General features: G+C 33.0%; 2 protein-coding genes and 2 long non-coding RNA genes across 13 annotated transcripts in view; 3 read left to right on the top strand and 1 right to left on the bottom strand.

Annotated features, from left to right (window-relative positions):
- Positions 1-8,911, top strand: part of LOC5575838 (acetylcholine receptor subunit alpha-like) — a 63,409-nt gene extending 54,498 nt beyond the window's left edge. For 5 of the 9 annotated variants that reach the window (XM_021838742.1, XM_021838741.1, XM_021838744.1 and 2 more), the window contains 8 exons: positions 1,769-1,884; positions 1,952-2,120; positions 2,224-2,360; positions 4,732-4,820; positions 4,881-4,935; positions 5,095-5,217; positions 5,357-5,624; positions 7,608-8,911. In XM_021838742.1, coding sequence (XP_021694434.1) covers positions 1,769-1,884; positions 1,952-2,120; positions 2,224-2,360; positions 4,732-4,820; positions 4,881-4,935; positions 5,095-5,217; positions 5,357-5,624; positions 7,608-7,799 — 1,149 coding nt within the window. In that variant the 3' untranslated portion in view covers positions 7,800-8,911. The remainder of the gene's footprint in view (positions 1-1,768; positions 1,885-1,951; positions 2,121-2,223; positions 2,361-4,731; positions 4,821-4,880; positions 4,936-5,094; positions 5,218-5,356; positions 5,625-7,607) is intronic. The other 4 variants (XM_021838743.1, XM_001655814.2, XM_021838746.1 and 1 more) reach the window with 3 other exon arrangements.
- A 6,651-nt stretch (positions 8,912-15,562) lies between these two features.
- LOC5575839 (gametogenetin-binding protein 2-like) lies at positions 15,563-18,126 on the bottom strand. Of its 2 annotated transcripts, XM_021838739.1 has the most exons (6): positions 18,014-18,126; positions 17,805-17,949; positions 17,162-17,734; positions 16,893-17,071; positions 15,970-16,834; positions 15,563-15,846 (listed from the first exon to the last, which is right to left on the bottom strand). In XM_021838739.1, the coding sequence occupies exons 2-6, from the start codon at positions 17,898-17,900 to the stop codon at positions 15,661-15,663; spliced, it is 1,899 nt and encodes a 632-aa protein (XP_021694431.1). In that variant the 5' UTR covers positions 17,901-17,949; positions 18,014-18,126; the 3' UTR covers positions 15,563-15,660. The 2 variants fall into 2 exon arrangements, with proteins under 2 accessions (XP_021694431.1, XP_001655865.1); XM_001655815.2 differs by having other exon boundaries at positions 17,805-18,050.
- Positions 18,127-19,438: 1,312 nt separating this feature from the next.
- LOC110674348 lies at positions 19,439-20,059 on the top strand. The gene is made up of 2 exons (XR_002498778.1): positions 19,439-19,840; positions 19,921-20,059. It is a non-coding gene; the product is annotated as an uncharacterized LOC110674348 (long non-coding RNA).
- A 649-nt stretch (positions 20,060-20,708) lies between these two features.
- Positions 20,709-21,395, top strand: LOC110674347. Its single transcript, XR_002498777.1, has 2 exons — positions 20,709-21,098; positions 21,173-21,395. It is a non-coding gene; the product is annotated as an uncharacterized LOC110674347 (long non-coding RNA).
- Positions 21,396-23,064: the final 1,669 nt, after the last annotated feature.

Genomic DNA, 23,064 nt, shown 5'->3' with positions numbered 1-23,064 from the left:
TCCGGACGAATCTTTGTGATACATTTGTTTTGTGTTGAAACGTATGAATTTCGCTTGAAATGAGCAATCAACGTTCTCTCAGTTTTTGCTTTGCTTCTGGTTATAAGTAAAATAAGAATGACGTCACTTGTTTATAATCAAATTCGATGCTTACACTATTAAATAGTCTGCATAGTTGTGTATGCCGTGACTGATTTCCTTATACCTTATAAATTGTTTAATTTATATCAAGTATGAAAAATATTGTCAAAGTTTGCATACGTCGCAATAATTATCGACTCAACCTTCATGAATGAACTCAGAAAGTAGCATTTTATGAAAGGGAACTCGTCAATCAAACTAAAATCGTTAATTTCAACCGTGTAGTGCGAAAGTTATGTAAATTAAGGGTAGTCGGGCCGGTTTCGCCAATAAGGGGACTGAGCACCTCTTGAAAACTGCATAAATTCTCTTTCACCTGAAATAACATGCAACCCCAAAGCTGACAAAAAAATGAAGCAATTAACATGAGTCAGTGTTTTAAATTCAAAGAAAAAGAAATTACTGATGTTAGAAAAAACTTCCCATATTGCCCCGAATGGCTCTTTCAAATTTCATAATTTTAAGGTGACATGTTAGGATTGTTGTCTGTTAGAATGTTTTTTAAAATTCAATCTTTCTGAACGGTGTATTCATAAATACTAATAACTTTCAAGAGTAGTGAAAAAAATGATATTTTTGATCATATGAGATAATTTTACAACCAAAAATAGGGTACTCATATTACCCCATCGGTAAAAAGCAACATGAAAGATTCTGAAAAATCATTCATTCCTTCGAGAACTTTATAAGGCATCTGAATTCATGCGGATCTAGTGTATTAGATTGTTGGAAATTATGCAAAAACTTCATGATTCCATAATGATTTCAGTAGTTTTATCGTCTTTTCCTTAAGGTGGCCACACTGCCCCACTTTCCCCTAAACGACATTTTACGTATAGTTTTTATGAAATTTCAGGTTGCATAAATACTACCTTATGGTTCTACTCTACTGTGTATCCATGATAAAAACAATTATTTGACAAACACAGACCTTTAAACATTAAGTTACAATGCTAAATAATTTTAGCATTTTATTTATTTTACAGTTACCTACATCCTTACTAACATGTTTGCATGAATATATTGTGAGTCATTAATATAAATAGTTAAAATGTGTTAGAATCACTTGCTATTAGAGTTAATGAATGCTTAAAAATATCAGCATGAAATAAATAAATATTAATCAATCATTTAATGTGCACCACAGCGTATGTTGTACGCCATGAGACGCTCTTAATTCTAGCTGATGACAAAACTTTTTTTTTTATTTTTCATAGCTAAAATACTACCTCCCACTTTGATTAATTGTTTGGCTTTTGGCACACTTTTAATTAGTTTTCTTTTTATTTCATTTCTCATTGGATGAAATTTGGAATTGTTTATGTTTAATATGAGCTGTGCAAAAAAAAACAATAAACGTAGATATAAACATGTATTGAGTTCCAATAAACTGACAGAGTTAAAGTATGTTTTACGGTATTTCAATTAATCAATTTTAAATGTAAGCATTTTGTTACTGACTGATTATAATGATTGGAAATGTTCTTCTTTTGTTGATTTTTTTCAATTCTAGAACTCAATAATTACTAAATTTATAAACTCTGAGGAAATAATATTGGTTTCTTTAATGCATGAATACTTTCAAGTAGAAGTTGATGGATACACACTTAAATATTTATTCTATCAGGTTGATCTACGTCACATGGATGAACAGTCGGGAAGTAACATTGTAGATGTTGGTGTAGATCTATCGGAATTCTACATGTCGGTTGAATGGGACATCTTGGAAGTTCCGGCAGTTCGGTAAATAAATAAAATGATGGTGTATTTTAATAATACTATAACTGAGTTAACGCATACCACATTCTAGTAATGAAAAATTTTACACATGCTGTGATGAACCTTACCTTGATATAACATTCAATATCACAATGAGACGGAAGACCCTGTTTTATACTGTGAATATCATAATTCCATGTATGGGTATATCATTTTTGACCGTTTTAACATTTTACCTGCCGTCAGATAGTGGAGAAAAGGTAAGAAAATTCTTATTGATCTTCTCTATAGTAAAGATAAAGCCAGAGTTGCAATCGTATTTTTGGACAATTTTCTCATTGTAACATTTTATTTTGGTTGTAGGTTACACTGTCCATTTCGATTCTTATTAGTCTCCATGTGTTTTTCCTCCTGGTTGTTGAGATCATCCCACCAACGTCATTAGTAGTGCCTTTGCTGGGGAAATATCTAATATTTGCCATGATATTAGTATCAATTAGGTAAGTAGCTATGCTTGAAAATGTGGTTTAATTTGTGAATCACCTATTCAGAATTATCGGAAGTAACAGTCATCGCTCAACCTGAATTCAAACTGTCTACATGATGTGACAAGCAAATCACTTATTTTTCTTATTGATAATGAGTAGATAAACGAAATCCGGTACATAGGATAGGTTAACCATAAAATTGCATCTGAAATATATTTAAATTATACTGGTACACTAAAAGTTGCATTACCTATTTTTTTTCTAGCCATTCTATGGCCTCCCGACTATGGGTACATAACAAAATTATATCAAAATTATATAAATTATATATGATATGTAGATTTTTGAACATAGGTTGTTACAATTTTGATGCAGGATGTTGTTAAAACAACTAATTTTATAACAAAAAGTTCTATGAATTGTAACATAAATATGACAAAATTTGTTTTTAACCTATCAAAAACATATCAAGTCCAGTTAGAATTTTGGATACAAAGCATCAAAATTATAATACTGTATGATATATGGGATAACTCATTAAGTTACGGGCTTTTTGATCAATTATATGAAAATTCTAACTAAACATGCAGTAGATAGAAACATATATCATATATTTTTATCAATTACATATCTGAAAATTCTAATAAAACTTTATATTCGGTGCAATAGACATACATTTTATGTTTTGATATAAAACAAGGAATTTAAAGTCGCAAAAAGTCACCTGCAATCACTTGCAATTAGTCAATAATTATATTAGATCATAATATTTTGTTACCCCTATGCTTGTTTTACAAACTCAAGAGATTTTTGTTTCATTCTTCTCAAATAAAAAAAAATTGCTTGATTCAAAAACTCAAGTTTATTAAAATGCACAGATGTGTATTCAATATTATAAGAAAATTGTTAAAAATAAACAAAAAGAAATATATTCAAAATCAATATAACACAATATGATATATTTTTGTTTCAATATTTTCTGTGGATAACGGTGTCTAACAAAATTATATCATAATAAGATATGCATATCATATTCTGATAAAATTTTATTATATTTTTGTTATGTATCTATAGTCGGGCTTGTTACGACGTGTAAAATGTATACTTGACGAGTAAGGTTGGTATCTTTCTTTATCCAGCAAAATAAGAAAAATACCGATCAAGGATATGACAATTTAGCAATGAAATCCATATCATAATAATATTGTAGCGTTGTAGTATAATGTGGACGATAAATATATTTTTTTCTTGCTTAAGCCATAAGTTGGTTCTACAAATTCGCGGAATTATAAGAAGGAACATTAAACAAGTAGACTGTAACAAAAACTTTAAATAAGTACAAAGAAACCCATACATTTCCGAGAGTTATTATGGGCATATTTGTAACATTCGACATATTTAAGTATTGAGTAAATGGAGTACCAATTAAACCTTTTTTTTTTGTCAGTGTGAAAAAAAACTGAAATTTCTTAAAACTACCGAGAGCTGAACAATACTCATTTAAAATTTGAGTGCAGCTCATATCGCAAATTGGGTGAATTTGCAGAAATTAAATCTGATAAAAATTTCATTACTACCACATTATGAGGCTCATGTATGATCTCATTGTGATCTCTGTTATTCGATATACACGGGTAGAAATCAGAATCCAAAAAACAAGATTATGACTCATGATATCATGATTCCAGTGTGTTTTCATCTTATGAAAATACACCATGATTTGGACTCATGATATCATGAGTCAGATTGCCGTAACGCTACACACGCGTTAGGTTTTCGTTGATGATTGCTCGGAATCATGATTCAAATGCCAAAAATGCTGAGTCGCGTCCGTTTATGATCGACAAAATAAATAAAAAAATAGCATACACTAAGATTCGAACCAAGAACCTTCCGATTTATAGTAACGTACTCTACCACTTAACCACTTCGTAATCTTGAATTCAGAGTGATCGATACGAATGAGCTGAAGCAAAGTGCACCGCTCAGTGTTTGCATACTGGATGTTACGCTTATGAAGAATCATGATTATGACTCCAGGAACCATGATTTGTGATCCTGATATTATGACCTAACCAATTTATGAATTTCTTGATTTGGGGATCAGATTTTTATCCGTGTATCTATCTATGTGACAAAACCACTTGATATTTTTTCGGACTTTCTAGATAAATCTCACAGATTTTATTTAGTTTCAAAAATGTATTTATGATTTGATAACGTTCCACGGTATGAACGAGAAATCATAAAAAAGTCGATTGTGGCAAACATGCAGTTATGTGTTATAATCAAAGTTGTCTTATTGTTTTGTACGTAAATGTATTTGTATATTTCAATATTTAATTGTATTCGATAAGATAACATACCTTTCTTCAAATTTCAGTATATGCGTTACGGTCGTAGTATTGAACGTTCATTTTAGATCACCACAAACACATCGCATGGCACCATGGGTGAAAACATTTTTCATTGGTAAGAGCGGAGATAGCTTTTTCAGAAAAACATTTCTTGACGTTGTTTTTCTTTTTGTAGATTTTCTACCACGATTTTTATTTATGAAAAGACCGGCATACATTGAAAATCACAGGTAAAACATTTCACTGAATTATGTGTGTTTACTAGTAATATGCTTAGCTATTATTTAGGCCTAACAACTTTTATAATCAATATTTTGAATGATGTTCATTATATTAATATAATAATTTATATGTTAATTGCATTTTCTATTTTTACTTCAATTTTGTAGAAAATTGTTGCCAAAACAACCAAAAGTTTGCTTTTATCCTTATTATTCGACCACCGCATTAAATCGCGTTAAAGCTCGTTTTCATATTAGGACATCATCGAAAGATGATCAATCTCCACTAAGGTATTTATGAGACTAAATAACATTTGATTCGTTTTTCTCTTTTTTGAATAATCTGTTTGCGGTAAAAATAATACATTCATTCAATATCTAACGATTGACTACATGAACTTTCATCGATCAAAAATGTTGCAAATGGTAGAAGTAATTTTCAATTGCACAGTCTATCAGGCACCGGCCCATTCGGAGGAAGCTGTCAGATCCATGGTCCTTTGCCAGTTCCACATTCTGAATCAGAAGAATTGTCTTTATCGACTGCAGCAGATACAGCCGTTCCATCTGGTATTAAGAGTCCTGTTTTCAAACAGCCATCGTTTTCGCACTCCAGCTGCCCCATAGAAGTCCACCGCAGCTGTTTCTGCGTACGGTTCATTGCAGAACACACAAAAATGTTGGAGGATTCAACGAAGGTAAGCCAAACAATATTTCGTGCATACCTATATGTTTTGTTCTGCAAAAAAAAAATCCACGGAATGCTATTATCTGAAAATGACGCTATATCGTCACAGTGAAAATAAAAATCACCGAATGTTTCAGATATAGCAAATTTGGAACATTCGTGTCCTTGAAGAACGTAAAAATCCAAGCCAAATTCAATTTCGACGGTACCGCTGCTGCTGGATGTGGATTTAAAAAGAGCGCCGCAATAGTGAAACTCCCTTAATTTTTATAGATATGTATCCATATTAGTATAAAGCATGGGATATATTCTATGTTAACACACGATTATTTCGTTCGTATCATTTTTCAGATTGTGTCGAATTAGCAATCGAGAGTTCCACTAGCTATATGTTCACAGTCTCCCAGATTCAATGAAATTGGCTCAGTGTGTCCCGAAATTAACTCCCCACCAGCAGCATATTTTTTTTACCACAGAAGATATTCAAATCTCAATAACTCTTTTATTTATTTTGTACCTTTGCACCATTGAATCTCAAGTTCTCAAACATTTTTTTTTTAATCTGTGTCGTTACTGATCATTCTTCATCTGGGGTGCCATAACCCACGTAAATATCTCTGATCACAGATTTTTTTCTCATGTTCGGTTATTTGCTTATCGGAACAATACCTTGACGAGAATCTTTTGTGAGAAAGTGAAGCAAATTTGTGTAACCGTTTTTGAGTAATGAACATTTAATTTTCTGGTACTCGCCTGGCCGTATACAGATCTGAAAAGGAGGCAACTCAACCGATTTTTATGTTTTTTTTAAAGAAATTTCTTATTACTGACATTGTATAGCCAAACAAAATGGCGCCAAAATAAATTTCGGGAATTGTTTATCCCTCAAGAAACATCGGATCCAAACCTACCGGCCTTGGACCGAATGAATTTTGTACAGCGGTGGATAAGTCAATAAGACCATTGACTTATCCACCGTTGAACTGAGTTCACTCGGTTCAGGAGTTGTGACACTTCACAAAGACACAGAAGTACAAAGACCGTTTGTGTGAGCAAGATGGTGATAGAACTGGAATTTATAGACAACTGGACGCATGTGAAAATTTGGCTTGGAAAAATTTCGGGCGATCTAAAGTACAAGGACGCATGTGAAAATTTTGCTTGGAAAAATTTCGGGCGATCTAAAATACAAGGTTCTCTACAGTTAACATATCACTATATAACTTTAAATACCTTCAAGTGGCCTTTTACGAAATTGTACACATTTCGCAACTTTAAAAAAAAACCGTGTAATGTTTCATTACGCAACTCAAATAAACTGCGTAATAAGATGAGCTCGTACGACATTGCATAGTTCAGTAAAGAAAGAAGGCCATTTCATGTAGGTTTGACGTTTTGGAAAAAAAAGCGGAAGCTCAGCGAAGACTAAGAACTCTGTCAAAAATTTGAAGTCACTGTCAGTAGCGCACCATTTATGGCACACTGGTCTAGAGTCCGAAAACGAGTTTTTTTAGTTTTCGATGTCTAAACGTAATTTTAGAAGGATGGTTGCTTCTGAAGAGACCACCCTTCTAACTATACTCGACTTGAGTTATTTATGCGTCTAGTACACGACACTGAAGACAGCATTATAGTTGAGGCGTATCTGTCAATGGATACAAACTCTAGTTAAATTAAATGGTATAGTACTAAATTGTTTTAATTTATTTAATGAAAATCTATTGATTGATGTTACGTCCGTTTATTGTAAGGCACTTCATTATCACGAACGCTCAATTGTGTTTAACTCAAAATCCAAAAGTTTTTAAATAGACCATGATGCAATGTATACTTAATTTAGTTTGGATACGACATTTTGACACAATAAAAAAAAGACAAATTCGGTTAGCTGTAGAAACTGATTATTTAAAAAATATATGAAACAGTAAACATATGCATATTTTATATAACAAAAACATAGTTTTACCCCAACACACTTCTACTTATATTGCAGGTGAAAGAGGATTGGAAATACGTTGCAATGGTTTTGGATCGGTTATTCTTGTGGATCTTCACGTTAGCGGTACTGGCTGGAACTGCTGGTATAATTCTTCAAGCTCCAACGTTGTATGACGATCGAATACCTATCGATAAAACATTCGATGAATTAGCTACTTCAACGGTAGTCCGGTGTCCACCACAATAGCAAACAAGGACCAGCCTGGAAACACTTTTGATATTATTAGGATGTGCTGCAGGAATGAGTGCCTGTGTTTTGATTTACGAAAGAGCATTTAATGGTAGATTTTTGTAATAATTATTTTTAAACAGATTAGTTATTTTCTACATTTTTTTATATATTGACTGATAACATTTGAATCATTTCGTTCATGATAGCACGGTCATAGGTAAAAAACACTTAATCGGCCAATTTCAAAGCTACAGAAAAACTTTTCTTGGCAAAGTTACTTAAAATTGAATGGTCTAAAATTTTGCTCAAGAATTTATATCATATTTTTTATTAATAATATATTTGTCATTTCTGTAAATATGTGGAACATCTTAGTAATTTTAACTGCATCATTTCTCGTAAATCTATATAACTTAACAAGACCTGCGACATGTCACTTCGAATACTTTTCTTTTTGTTACACAGTGTTATGAATCAAAAAAGAAGAAAATGTTTATGCAAATCGAACACAGTTTAAACATTTTAAACTTTAGGTATTTCTCTAAATTCTTCTGAATATTTTGTTGCCGAAAATTGTATATCTTGCTTTGGATAAAGTCATAACATTAATAAATTCTTCAACTATCGCATACGCCCAGTCAACAGTACTCTGTGAAGATTATCATAGGTAGTCTGTATAAATCCAAACTCAAATCAGGGTTACAATCAGTTTCAATGAAATTTATACATGTAGTTATGATTATTGTATTGTCTGGAATTCAGAGTGTTTTTTGCCTATTTTTAATTAATTTACTAAAGTTTTTACCTCTGTTATACGCATAATTGGTATATTTGTATGGGGCAACCTACATACATGAAACAGTTATGCGTTTGTGGAATAGCATCTTCAATTCAATATATTGACAGTTAACATTTATATATAAGACATGAATGGATACCAAAGTTTTGATAAGCTAGAATATCATGAACCATTACGATACTGAGCCAACTAATTACAAAAATAGTATTGTGAAGTAAAACTTGGCGATAATTGAGTTTGATAGAGCTGATTTTAATTTATTTTCACAATGCTGCTACTCAAATTATTTGTATAACGTTCATAAACTGCTTTATTTCATAAAATTCAGGATCATAATTTATCTTATCATATAACGACTATCCATCAGAAGGTAACTCAAATTGTGATTGCGGAGCAGTGCGTGACGTACCGGTAAACATTTTTCGTCCTTCCAATGCATTGCAATGATATTTAATTTTTTTTATTTTCGCTTGCTCGTTTGACGATGAGTAAATGTGTATGAATCGAATTGAACTAAGGTTTTTTACACAGGGGATAAGTATTGCGTTAAAATCCGTAAGGTACCGTGGGGTAAGTGGATATAGAAAAATCAATAGTCAACTTCATTGTTATGTACAGCTAACTTGAATAATGTAATTCAAACTTTTTTCTGTGTATAACAAATGAGGGACTGATGTGCTTCAAATCGTTATTTGTTTCGATTTTTCTGATTGTTATGTATTGAGTATTAGCGACTTGAAAATTTGCACCAAATGATCCACTTGCCCCACCATAGTGGGGTAAGTGGATCACCAAACAAAAAAATCTATTCTCAAAACTAATATGGTATAATTATGTATAGTATGAATGAGTATACTCTCGTTCTTGTTAATAGTGCTAGTTATATTATATTTTGATAGTTTAAAAATTAAAAAATATCTTTATTCGAAAATAAAAAAAAACATTTTAGCTAGAATAATTTGGAGAAAATTCATCCATTTATACACATAAGTTATACAGAAGTATTGCATGATTATTCCAAAAGATGTTTACGAAAAACTCCCATGCTCACCATGTGTCGAAAAAACTAATAGAATTCGATTTTAGACAGAGATACAATGGATTTTTGATTGATGGAAAACAATTTAAAAAATAATTGATTTTTGCAGCTAAAAAGTTTGCTTGTGCTAGTGTACGTGTAGTACCAGTTTTGCAATAGTATTAGTGTGGTCGTAAGAATATAACCTAAAATGAAACAATAGTGCAAAACATTCAACATATTCAAGTATTTATGCTTAATATGGACCAATGATCCACTTACCCCACTGATACACCTCCCCCACTGTACCTTATTGAAAAAAAGAATAGCGCTCTTTTAGAAATTCGTGCAAAACGTGTTCATTTGAGACAACTAGATATGTTTGAATCGTATTGCTCAAAGGAAATATAAAGGCTTGTGTAGAGCATGAAATTATTGTGATATAAGGCATCGCGTAAAGCGATCAGATAATATTACATACTACATGTCTGATAGTAAAAGGAGTAAACTTCACATTTGTAACTTCCAATTTTAAAATGGCTTTGAAACTCTTAGAAATACAGACAGTCGACTATATGTTTTATTGGTAATCAACTAAATTCAAAAGCATGCCATACATTTTAAATTTCGCTAGTTTTCTCTATGTTCTATACATTTACACAAAGATGAACTATTTCAATCACCTACATTTTCTTTTTAATATTTATTAACGTGTAAAACAATCACCTACAAATCACTTGTCACATTTCATTCAGATCTGGGCTGTCCTCGAAGTTTCTCAGAAAGTAAACAGCAAAATTGAATCGATCATAACTCTAACTTATAAATGACATACATGTGACATTTGACGTCAGAAGAAGGTAGTTAATACAGAATTAATTCTCAAATTTTGTACCTGAGAATTCTTAAGAAACCCAAAGTTGCTCAAAGTTTAAATAAAAAGTATATAATCCCGTATTAAACCACGATACTCCCAGTATGAATTCTTGTGTTTTGTAAAAAACTGAATGCTAACTTCTAAAAACTTCAGGACATGAGTAATAAGCCAGATTAACACTTCAAATGTTAATTGTAATGAAAAATACACATAGAGCGATTAAAACCAAACTTAGAGTAAAATCCGTTTTGATTCCGGAATCCATAAAAAAATACCGTGTTAATTCTGGAAACCGTGTTTAAAAACTATATAAAAATAAACCGTGTAAAAAACCTTGGTGTATTATCATTTGACAGTAGACTTAATTTCGGAATTTGCAGAGCACACCTCTTTCTTTTTCTTTATATAGAATTTGTTCAAATGATAAGCTTTTTAAACTCGTATACAGTGAAGATTTTGCTTAAACCTCTGTAAGTTTATTAGCTAACGAAACTTGCCTTTCATAAATAAAATCGCTTTTTCCTTACTAAATCTAAATTCTAATATTAAAAATAATTTGAAGAGGGTTGACGAATTAACAGACAAATAGTAACAGATCCTTCAAGACGATAGGAATCAGTTGATATTTTAGATTCTTCTTCTTCTTTGGATAGTCTGGGTATTATAATTCCACAGCAACTTAAAACGCCCAAACAAATGTGCACCTCTATTTGAACTTTTATAAACTTTAGGTTTGATCCCTGCTGCATTGATTTGGAACAAGTGTATCAAATACCTCATTGATCAAACGGAAACGTGCTAGTTCATCATATTTTAAAGAAGTGTGCAGACTTGCTTTAGTGTTTTATATGGCGTGGAATCCATAATGGATCTTTGGTTTCGCAAGCAATGTTTTGTAATAATGTGTATTTTTTTTGTTTCAATTTTTACCGCAATCGAGATCAAATATAAATGGCTCCATAAAAGAATTTTGTGCTATATCAAACATGGAACGTTAACATAGATTTTAGAGATAAATTAGAAACTAATATCAATTAGGCCGATACAAATATTTAATTTGTTTTATGTCACCATAATTTTCTAATCAAATAAATCACGATCAAGCGGGTTACGACTAGCTGTTTACTAAAGGAATATGTTGCAGCGTAAATGAAAACAAGTGTTCAAATTTTGCAAAACGAAAACAACTCGACAAACTATGTAAGAAAAAGACGAACATGTAATAAAATACATAGTTTTCGCTTACATGGCCGCGTAAAAGAAGTTCTGGAAATATTTTCAATAAAAAAATTATTTTTTTTTGGAACTGCAAAATCATAACATTCAAACATATATGTTATTCGTTAAACATGTAAAACTGTGAACAATACATGTTTTAAATAAATTCAACACACTGTTTGGGACATAGAAGAAAGTAAATATTTGCGTCAGCCTTATTGGATTGAATCAAATTAGTATTATGTAAACCAAACATAGCCAAACGTATGTCATAAAAGCGAATACCATGAACACATATTGAAGACATATATGAAAATTGTGGTAATTGTTAAACGAAACAAAATATTTGTTGAATAAATAGCATTTTCAGAAGAACTTATTGTTTACTATAGGATTATCCTGGATTGTAAGATGCCTCGCCGCTCCCTTATTGTGGCACAGACCTATTTTGCTTCGTCTATTTTGATTTTGATGATGACACAGACCTATTTGCCTCGTAAACTCATCGGCTCTACTAATAATAAACTTTTCACCCCAATTATCAAAAATGATAGCTTGATTGATATCAGCGGATGGTGGATGTCTTACAAAACGTGTTTTGCATGGTCCCAATAAAATATTTTGCAAGTGTCATGGTTTTGGGAGAAATTTTAACCACATTTCTCTAGAATTATCCGTTGATTCTAAAATATTTTTAAGTCTACAGCGCTCCAGGTATAAATTCTTTGGATCATTTGGCGAATGTTAGAACCAAGGCCTGTTTTTTTGGCACCATTGTTGTCATTTTAAAAGTTTTTTTTCACAAATATTTCTAACTCCATCACTGTATGATTCAATTTGAAGGTATGCTTATAAAAATCATTACCGAAACGAAAAATGAATTGTAACTCTAAACAGATTAAATAATATAACCCTCGCAAAATTTATGATCTTGCCCTAAAAGCCATGATTCAATTTGAAAGTATGCTTATAAAAATCATTACCGAAGCGAAAAATGAATTTTAACTCTAAACAGATGAAATAATATAACCCTCGCAAAATTTATGATCTCGCCCTAAAAGCCATTGGTAACATGTTGAATAGACCGTTGCTGTTAAGCAAATGAATGAACATAGATAAATACTATCTCACTGTGAGATAGAGGAAGCGCTTCTCTCCGTCGCACAGTGCGTTGCTCCATAGACAAAAATCAAATTTCAAGTTTTTTTATTCGGCAATAATAAGTATCCACAAGTGCTTATAGATAGCATCCACTATTCAAACAAGTATTGATAAGATATACAAAGCACTAAAACTACTACAACAAGCGTCGAAAGCAGAGTTGCTCGCTGTCACTATCAACGTCTAAAATTTGCCGATTTCGACAGGCCGACTGCGATACAATTCGGATCATTTTGTATCCCATCCCATCAGCATCATGCTGGTTATTCCATCACCAGTGCATTGATGGCGATAGACTATGGATATCACTGATGGGTTAAGTTTAGCCTTAAATGAATGAATGAATTGTCTTTATTAATGAGACTTTCAGCCAGTTTAGCCTTAAATAAAGCACATAAAATGGCAATTTATCAGTACAATATTTTTAACAGTGCTTCAGATAGATTGAATCTATATGTTGGTCACTGAAAAACAATAATAGCATGGATTATGACCACTAGATCATTCATTCTGCACATTCACAGAAATGTTTCTTAGAGTGTCCTCGGAGAGGTCTGAAAGATACAGCTGCAACTTCTCTTCGAGATTTTCGACTATTTTTAGGTCAAAAACATGCCTACTTTGATTATGAATATCTCAGATTGGAGTAAACATAAAAAATATCCTTTGACGGCATTCAAAAGACAAAATAAAATTGTATATCAAAAAATACAGATGTGTTGTTTTTGTAACTCTAATGAAATGCCTTGAAAAATATTTTTTTTATCACAAAAGCTTCAATAACTTTTGAGCAAAAAAGATATATGCAATCTTTTTGCATAAAAATTTGCGTTTTGTAAAGTTCTAAAAGTCGTTTGACAAAAAGTTAATATTGAAAAAAAAAAAATAGAGATGAAAAACTTATTTTTGTTGGACCACCCTACGGTGATTTGGGAAAAATACTCTAGATCGGTCAAATTTTTAGCTACAGAAAAAAAATATGACAAAGTTGATCAAAATTTGACTTTCCACCACTTTGCCTAAGAGTATATACCATTATTTTAGCAAATAAAAATGTTGATTATACTATTTATGTGATATTGTGGACCACCCTAGTTTTAAATAACACAGAATAAAAGCTTAAATTTTTATAAACAATTTTGTAGAAGATCATTTTTGTGTAAAAATTTATTTTCATGCTGCCTTGCCTTATCTTTCTTAATTCAGATTTCTCGTCAAAGTCGTCTATGAATAACTTTTAGAACTTCAGAAAACGCAAATTCATGCACAAAGATAGTTGAAAAAAAAGTGATTGAAGTTATTCTGCTAATAATCCTTTGTTTTTCAGGGCATTTCATTAGAGTTAACATTAACACATCTGTAATTTTTTTGATATAATATACAATTTTATTTTGTCTTCTGAATGCCACCAAAAGATATTTTTTATGTTTGCTCTAATCTGACATATTAACACTCAAAGTAGGCATGTTTTTGGAGAAAAACAACAATAAATCAACAACGAAAAGAGAAAGCGAGTTTCTCACTCACAAAATAACGCATTTTTCAAAGCTTTAAAAGTGTTTCATAGACTACTTTGATAAGATATTTGAATTGAAAACACTAGAGCCAGAAAACCAGACCACCCTATGTCACCGTAGGAAAAATTAGAATGGTAGAGATACAAAAAACATGTTTTGGCAAAGTTGCTTGAAATTAAATGGTCTACAACTTTGCTGAAGCATGTATTATATAATTTCTACAAATAAGAAAGTCAGTTACACCATTTGTATGAAAACGTGGGCCACCCTAATTTTCAATAACTTTAAACAAAGCGCCTAACTAATACAAACAACTTTGTCGAAAACCGTTTTTGTCTAATCTTTCATTCTATAGGCCGGTTTGCTACTGACAAGAAAAGGAATCGCCTATCTCGATGCGTGGAAAATTTTTCCCAAGAAATGGTCAAGAAAATCACTTTTTTCTGATCGCAGTACGCAGTTGAGAAGAAATGTCACTTCAAAGGGGGCTCTCTGTAGGAAATTTCTTGATCCTTTCAGTCAAGGAATTTCTTTACTTTTCTTGAGCAAAACAGCATACTTAGCTTAAAGCGAAGTATGCACTTCAACAGAAAAGTAATCGCCTATCTCGTTGCATGGGAATTTTCTTGCAAGAAATGCTCAAGAAAAACATTTTTCTTTGATCGCAGTACGCAGTTGAAAAGAAATGATATTTCAAATGGGGCTCACTATAGAAAATTTCTTGACCATTTCTTGAGCAGAAATTTTTACTTTTCTTGAGCGGAACAGCATACCTAGCTTAAAACTCAAAATGCATCTTCCCGCGTAAAACTGCATCTTGGATCACTGTGCATTGTTAAATAACGTGGATCCATTCATTTGCTCAGTAACAACAAGCTACCCACTTGGTTACCAATGGTGGTAAGGGCGAGATCATAAATTGAGCGAGAAATAACGAATAACATGTTTTTTTCGTTTTTACTTTTCCAGATGAAAAAAAAAAAACATAACATATCATAATCATATTATGATGATTTTCGCATTTTTTTTTTTGTGGGTCATACTGTAAACGTTTGCAGGGAATACTTCCATAACATATAACACTCAAACGTGTGAATTGGCATGACGAAATATGAACAGAGAGTCACTTAACTTGAGGAGAACGCAACCCAAAAACTTGAGCAATTATCGAATCATTCAAACATTTGATTTCAATTATGAGAAGCAACAGGCCTCATTGCAATATATTTATTTGAAACGGTAAAAAAATTATCATTTTGCTAAACTTTGAAAATAATAACCCAGCATCAATCTACTTTTGAATCTTCCTTCTTGCAATGCTTGACACATAACTGCTTAAAATTATTCAAAAGTTGTTGTCGTAGAGCCTCTCTTTGTTTTTTGATAACGTTACTGCGTGATTTAAACTCCAGTATACATTCATTAGGGATAACATCATTTTCTGCGTCATCGTCTTCAGTTGATGATTTGTCCTAAAATTAAACAAATATAAGGAATATTTGCAGTATTTGCCGAAATGTTGCCGGATAAGTTTTATCTCACTTGGCTTTCGCTACTCATTATCACAAAATACTATAATATCTAAAAATACTTACAAGCATTTCTTGCAACGTCATTGGAAGACCTGACATAGAGTTCAGCAACATGTTTGGTGATCGCATAGTTCCAAAAAAACTTGTGTTCGAAAACGGAGCATATCTATTTTTTGAATGTATTGATCCTCCATGGTTACATAATCCATCTGAGCAGGCAATTTCAGAGCCTTCCGGAGTGCTAACTAAACTTGATGTTGTTGAATCCATATGTGAAGAAGTATGCAATGATTCTGATTGCAATGGTTCTGAAGCATAACCTCCGTCGAAAGATGATCTGGTACATATATTAGTATTAGAAAACTTGTCAATGTTGGACATTTCGCATGATGAGCAACTTATTATTTGCATTTTAGATGTATCGGCTTCATTTCTGTTTATTGTTATAGTAGATTTGGGACCAGCGTCGATAATAGTACCATCGCAAAGCATGACACGATCATCTGCTTCCTCATCGTCTTCTTCATTATCATCAGGTGAACACGAGCATAATTTAGAATCAGTTTCGTCACTACACTCCACAGCTTTATCTGATGTATTATCTATCAACTTCTTTTCATTGCGCTTCCTCCGTTTCTTTAGTTTCTTTTGCTCTTTTTTGTGTTCTTTTGATCGTTCTTCACGACTTATTTCCTCATATAGTAATTCTAAATTACTAATTCCTTGTTTCCTCTCTACTGCCATATCAAAACTACGACTCAAGGCATGAACAGCTACTGCAGCTAACACTTGACAAGCATTTTCTTCTTCCCTCAAACACACACTAATCCGTCGCAGTCTTTCATAAAGACACATTCCGATGCATGTAAGCACTTCTTCTTGAGCGATCTCTAAAGTTTTCGCATGTCGCTCCCGATGTTTTGAATTTCTATAATTATAAAATGTTAACATATTAACAATCTCCATAGGAAAAAGAAAATATTTACCTTCCGTTAAGTTCCGGCTCAGCACGTTTGATAAGACTGTCAATATATTCAAGTTTTGTTTGAAGATGAATGTGCTTATCAGATAAACACCGTTTGATTCCGGAATATAAATGAGCAACGTAACCTTTCTCTTTTGCAGGATTACTTTCATGTACCAGTAAAGAATAAGCTTTTTCCACCTAAAAGAAATATCAATAATATCATTACTAGCTTCATTAAAGTGGCTGTGAAGTGCCATCTGCAACCCAAGTATAGAGAACAGTACCTACCTTTGTTCGACATTCCTGACAAAATTTATGCTTCTTCAAATATCCATCAAGCATTGTGTGGAGTTCGGATGATTCAATTACAGCAAGCTCATCCTTGCATTGCTGTTTCATACAATTCCATACATCTCTCCAAGTTTCCGAAAATGGACGAGAACGGAACGTGTCCAAAGAATGCAGATTACAGCGCAAGTTTTTCCTATTTCGGCACTGATTATCAAGAAGCTCATCCAACACTAACTTGTGTTTATGGAGAAGAGTGCACAGGGTCTGCGGAGACTTCATTTTATCTTCGCTAATGGTTAGAACTCCTCTTCCAGTAATAACAATTGGATCAAGCGTTGGATGTCCAGAAAGCATCAATTGATAAAATAATCGCTCAACACTTCTGCGACAACCAACACAAGGCACATTTTGGCTAAGAACTGATGTAAATTCTATGGTCGGTACGTTCAAAGATAATCGCAGCTCAGCAGGAGTTAACACTCTGTATTTTTTCGCGAAATCATCTAGCTCCTGTCCTTTTACTGGAGGTTGATCGAATACCAAGCCTCTGGAATTTAAATCCATAAGCATCTGACAAAAGTTAAAAGAAAAATTAGTTGTTATAAGACAACAAATTAATCAATGAATAAGAATAAATTACCATCAAGTTTTCTCCTCCGATCAAAGGCAGCTGTCGTTTTGATACTTTGACGCAATTCATCTCATCTGATCTGTAAACGTAGGTTAATTTGGCCATGCTTCACTTTAACTTCAATGCAAACGATAGCGAGTGATAATAAACTTTTCTGTATCACAAAAAAATATAAATTTTAGAAAATATTTAGTAAAACTTTTCTTAAATATACACACGTCGTTTCGAGGATGATTCTCAATGGATGTCAAAATCTAAGATGGCGAGCCATCTACATGAAACATCAAAAAATATGAGTTGGACAATAATGCTGCACAGGCACATTCAGATAAGTGACCTAGGCCTTTTCGTGATACGTTTCAAATCAGCTGATTTTGAAGCAATTGGACAGCTCTTCTATGCGGATGACAGTCACGTGTTTGCCCCGGTGGTCCTCCATCGATGTAAACAAATACATAGACGTGCCTGTCACATGAAAAGGCCTTTAAACGTTTACCCAGCAGATTTTTTGTTACACTGTAAACTCATCATTAGCCTTAAATGTATAAAATATGCCCATTTTTAGAAGATTTATGAAGCTGTCAAAATGACGGTACATGTCAATTTTGCTTGATGAATGATTTATGGCAATTTCTTAATTCAAGCTGTTTATCCATTAATGATTGAAAAAAGTATTACGAATTTTAACTGCTGCGGCATTAGTATCGGACAAATCGGGCGGATTAGACTATAGGCCTTTTCATGTGACAGATCCGTCTATGCATTTGTTACATCGGTGGAGGACCGGTGATAACACGGGCCTGTCATTTTCATAGAAGAACTGTCATAGTGCTTCCCGATCAGCTGATTTGAGACGTCATGTGAATAGGCCTATAGACCGATGCGATGCAATCCCGCACTTCTATTTGAGATTTCCTATACTCATATCCTGAGAGAGACTCGCGAGGAGGGAAAAAAGCCCAGATTCGGCTGTCACGAAACGTGAAATGCAACCAGACGTTTCCATGCACGGAGAAATTAGACTACTCAAAAAATAAGTTCTTTAAACTCAAATTTGGGTAATCTGCATTTAGTTTTTACCCACGGTTGGGTTGTTTTGCCTCTCTCGCAACAGAAATGTTGTCAAAAACAGAGAGAGATGCACCGACCCATCGTCGAAGTTCAATGGAATAAGCCTAATTTGGGTTCTTTCGAGTTTACCTAACATTGAGTTGTTTTAACCCAGTACGGAGACTTCGAAAGCTAACGCTGGTCAGATTTTTTTTTGCACTGCGTTGTTTTTTTCGCGATTTTTTCTAACGATAGATAAATGTCATTTTACCCAAATTTAGGTTATCCCACGGAAGGGCAGAAATGCGTCCCCGCATAGAAAAATACATTTTGGTTTACATTGCAAACAATACATTTACTCTTACTGGTATGGTTAATGCATCGCAAATTGTTGCTTTTATGTTGAACAATATGAAATTGAAAGCTGTATACTGTAATGAACAGTTTGACTAATCTATATCAAATAATGGTAATATATCAAACTGTTCAGAAATTGTGAAATGTTATAAAGATGAAGGATTATGATAAATGGTTCCAATGTAACATTACCTTTTGTGAAATTGTTGCAATTCCTATTACGAAACATACACACACACGTATGAATTGTACTATATAACACCGTACGTTCAACAGTTTGACAAACTGTTCCACACATTGGTGTTAGTGAGCGATCTAGTGCTAGCGGCAGCTTATTCATTTTCATACCGTTGTACTGACAGCTGCATATTGCCTTGTTTATTTCAACCGAAAGTGACGGAAAAATCAACTAAAAATCTGTTGAAAAGTGAAACAATCCTTTAATTGAGTAGCGGGCCATTACAAGTGTGGTTCGCAGTTAGCTAGTTAGCTGGAGAACAAGGTGAAAGTGAAAAATATCCATGGGAGAATGGAAACATTTTCCACCGACGTCCTAGGCAGCAGCCGCCGGAAGAAAAACATTGAACAACAATTCCTCCTTGCGATCTTTAGATACTAAGATCGTATGTAATTGTTTGGTAAGTGTCATTATCAATTAGTGTTCCTAATTATACAACAATAAGTTTTTGATATACTTATCTTTCTTCGGTGTTTTCAGAATTAATACCTTCGATGGCGCGGATACTGCCAAGTTCCAGGAAGCCAAAAATGAATTTATATCTTACAATCAAGTGCAAAAAAGTGAAAAGAGAGTGCATGTTATTTCACGAAATATATTAAAAAATGTAAAATTTTGACACTTGTTTTGATTTATTTTCAAGTAAGAAGAAATACATTTTTTCCATACGGTAAACACATAAGTGAACAATTCCCTAAACGGTTTAAGGACTATAACGCACCGTAAACCAACAATTACTCATACGCTAAAAAATGTAATTCAATGTTATAGTTCAACCATTTTAAAAGTGTATCCCTTACTGTGGATAAGGCAAAATGTGGATAGTAAGTCCATCATTTGGCAAATTGTTTATGAAAAATTTTGTTCGGAGAAATTGGCGATTTTAAATGGTGACATAACTTAACCGCCTATTACCCATATTGTGATTTGACCAATCACGATTTCGCAGATTGTTAAAACCGTTTCCCGTACAGTTGGTTTATTGTTTTTTTCGAAATTGTTTAGAAATTGTCTTTAATGGTTCAGAACAATATGAGAAACAGTACGGTTATGGTTGATATTTATTCGGGTCAAAAGTTAAATTAAAAAAGTAACTAGTGTTGTATTCAAATTAACGGTTGTATAAAACCTCAGCCAGCAGAGCAGATTGTCCAAAGCGCTACTTAAGGATTTTCATTAGGAGCTTTCCTATACTGATGTTTAGAATCGCAGAATGAACACAAAAAATTCCCCAGATAGGTCATATGAAAAAAAACCGAGTGCTTGCTCATGCTCAACCCGATTTGAACGAAGTAAAGTCTCTGAGCATTTACTCAAAACGGTATGAATAAAACGATACTTTGCTCAGAGTAAGTTCGAATTTCGAACTTAGCATTTACTTTGTCAAAAATGTTGTTTTGTTTTGACCCGCGAGGAAAAAGAATCCCTGCGGTGGAACAATTTAGTGTCTCCGTCTTTTTTGTTGTTGCCGGCTGCTGGAGTCATACACAAAAACGGGAAAACACAACCGGGGAGAATTTCGAGCCATCCTGTGCCACCTGTGGGGATACAAACGGTATACCAAATGCTGCAGTGTGACGATAACTGATTCGTCCGCGCATCGATCCTACCTTGCTCCGCATAAGCCACCGATGAATGTAATCGGTCCGTACGCAACTGTAAGTATTTAACACTTAACTATTTTGTAGTTTTATTACAATAATTTGCAATATGTTCTTTCCTTCTCAAACAGCTCCCATCGATGGGTAGAGAGCCAACAGGTGTCACAAGTTTAATAAGCAACAAGAGTCCCAGCGGCGTAGCAACATCAAAAAACGAAAGGGAAACCTCAGTATTGATAGCAGTTGTTTGACCAGTATTGAAGAAGGATCCATGGGACAAAGCAATGGGCCCGTATTCAACGTTAAAATGCCGTAGAGTCCTGATTGAAATAATAAACGAATTATGCTGCAAAAGCGTATGCCAAAAATCTCTCCAGACGGCATCCATTGGTTTCGTCAAGAATCCACCACAGATTTTGCAAAAATCCGTCATCAGTATTCTCAGTTGTCTTTAAGAATCTTGCCAGCTTAACTACTGATTATCTTAACACAAATTTATTCAGAAATACTTAGAGTGATCGTTCAAGAACCTTTGAGGGATTGTACTAGATATTTCCAACATTTTTCAAGAATACTCTCAGTAATCTCACCACAATTTCTTCCTTAGATTGATTAGTTGAACACTAACCAATCTAAGGAAGAAATTGTGGTGAGATTACTGAGAGTATTCTTGAAAAATGTTGGAAATATCTAGTACAATCCAAAGGTTCTTGACCGATCATTCAACAAAGATCATTGAAAAGAAATTTCTCAGAAGGTACTTTCCATGAATTCTTGAAAAAAAGGATAAAAAGCTTTAAAACTACTTTGATTATAGTTAATGTAATGTCTAGTCTAAAAGTTCAATGATTCCCATGAATACGCCTTTAATAATTTAAGTTCAGTGAAGACACCAGATCGATCCGACGTAATCCCGCACTTTTATTCACAATCCCGCACTTATAATGTGCGCAATGCACTATATTTGTAAGTATTTCAGAGTTTTTTTATGTATTACTTCAACAATTTCATGAAAATTTTCTAAATAGCTCATCGGAAGAAAACTCCAGAAATTTTTTAAGGTATCAATTAAATCCCTTAAATGTAGAAATTCATAAAATGTGAAAAGACGATATATTTTCAAAAATCGATTAAAATTTCAAAATATTTCTTATATGCATACCTTAAAATTTCTTAGCATTGACGAATTTTCGGAAAAGTTCCTCCTAATTCCTAATTGAGTTCTGGAGGATTTCCCATACGAACTTTCTAAGATTTTTGAGAAAAAATATTTAGAAATCTGTGGATAAATTTCAAAAAGATTTCCTACTTCTTCCTCTTTTAGGTGTAATGGCCCTGGGGGAAGTCGGAAAAAAATTCATTACGCAAAAATCCTCGACCCGTGGGATTCACAACCCAAGACCCTCAGCTTGATCTTGCTGAATAGATGTGTGTTTACCGCTACGGTTATCTTCCATTCTTAGGCGAATTGAAGGCTGAAGGAATTTCTTTACCATTTTTAGAGAAATCTATGGAAATGAATAATTTAAAATGAGTAATTCAAGAACGTTACTACAAAAATCTTGGAAAAAGTTATGGAGAAATCTTTGCAAGAATTCTTTGACAGGTAATGAATTTTTGAAGGAAGTCTCAGAAACTCCCTGAAGAATCATTATTGGAATATCTGAAAATATGCCATTAAAAATATCTAGAGGAGATTTAAGAAAAATTCTTGTCTATTTCCTTAAGATTTTTTTCGGCAATTAATTTCTTGTTATAAAAAAGCAAAAAAAAATATATTTTATGTTTTTTTCCACTGAAAAGAGCAGGTATAATCAAAGAGACAAACAATCGTTTTTGTCATAAATTTTTGAAATTATTTCTGAAGTTGTGCGCTATTTAAAAAGAAATTCTACAGTCTTGCCAAGATAACTAACGTGCTGCGGTCAAATTTTTAAATACTGTCGAAATTCTCATCTGGTTGATAGCATGAATGTAGGTCCAAAGATCCGGCATTTCCAATCATATAAATAAGTACCTGATT

This window comes from Aedes aegypti, chromosome 1, assembly GCF_002204515.2.
Source record: "Aedes aegypti strain LVP_AGWG chromosome 1, AaegL5.0 Primary Assembly, whole genome shotgun sequence".
NCBI classification, from domain to species: domain Eukaryota; kingdom Metazoa; phylum Arthropoda; class Insecta; order Diptera; family Culicidae; genus Aedes; species Aedes aegypti.
The sequence above is the reverse complement of the archived record's forward strand: the minus strand, read 5'-3'. Positions and strand labels throughout refer to the sequence as shown.

Coding starts and splice junctions, on each gene's coding strand:
- LOC5575839 (XM_021838739.1), bottom strand. CDS start 17,900: ATGGCCAAATTAACCTACGTTTACAGATCAGATGAGATGAATTGCGTC. Junction 17,735..17,804: donor TCGGAGGAGAAAACTTGATG/GTAATTTATTCT, acceptor AACTTTTGTCAG/ATGCTTATGGATTTAAATTC. Junction 15,847..15,969: donor TGACGTTGCAAGAAATGCTT/GTAAGTATTTTT, acceptor GTTTAATTTTAG/GACAAATCATCAACTGAAGA.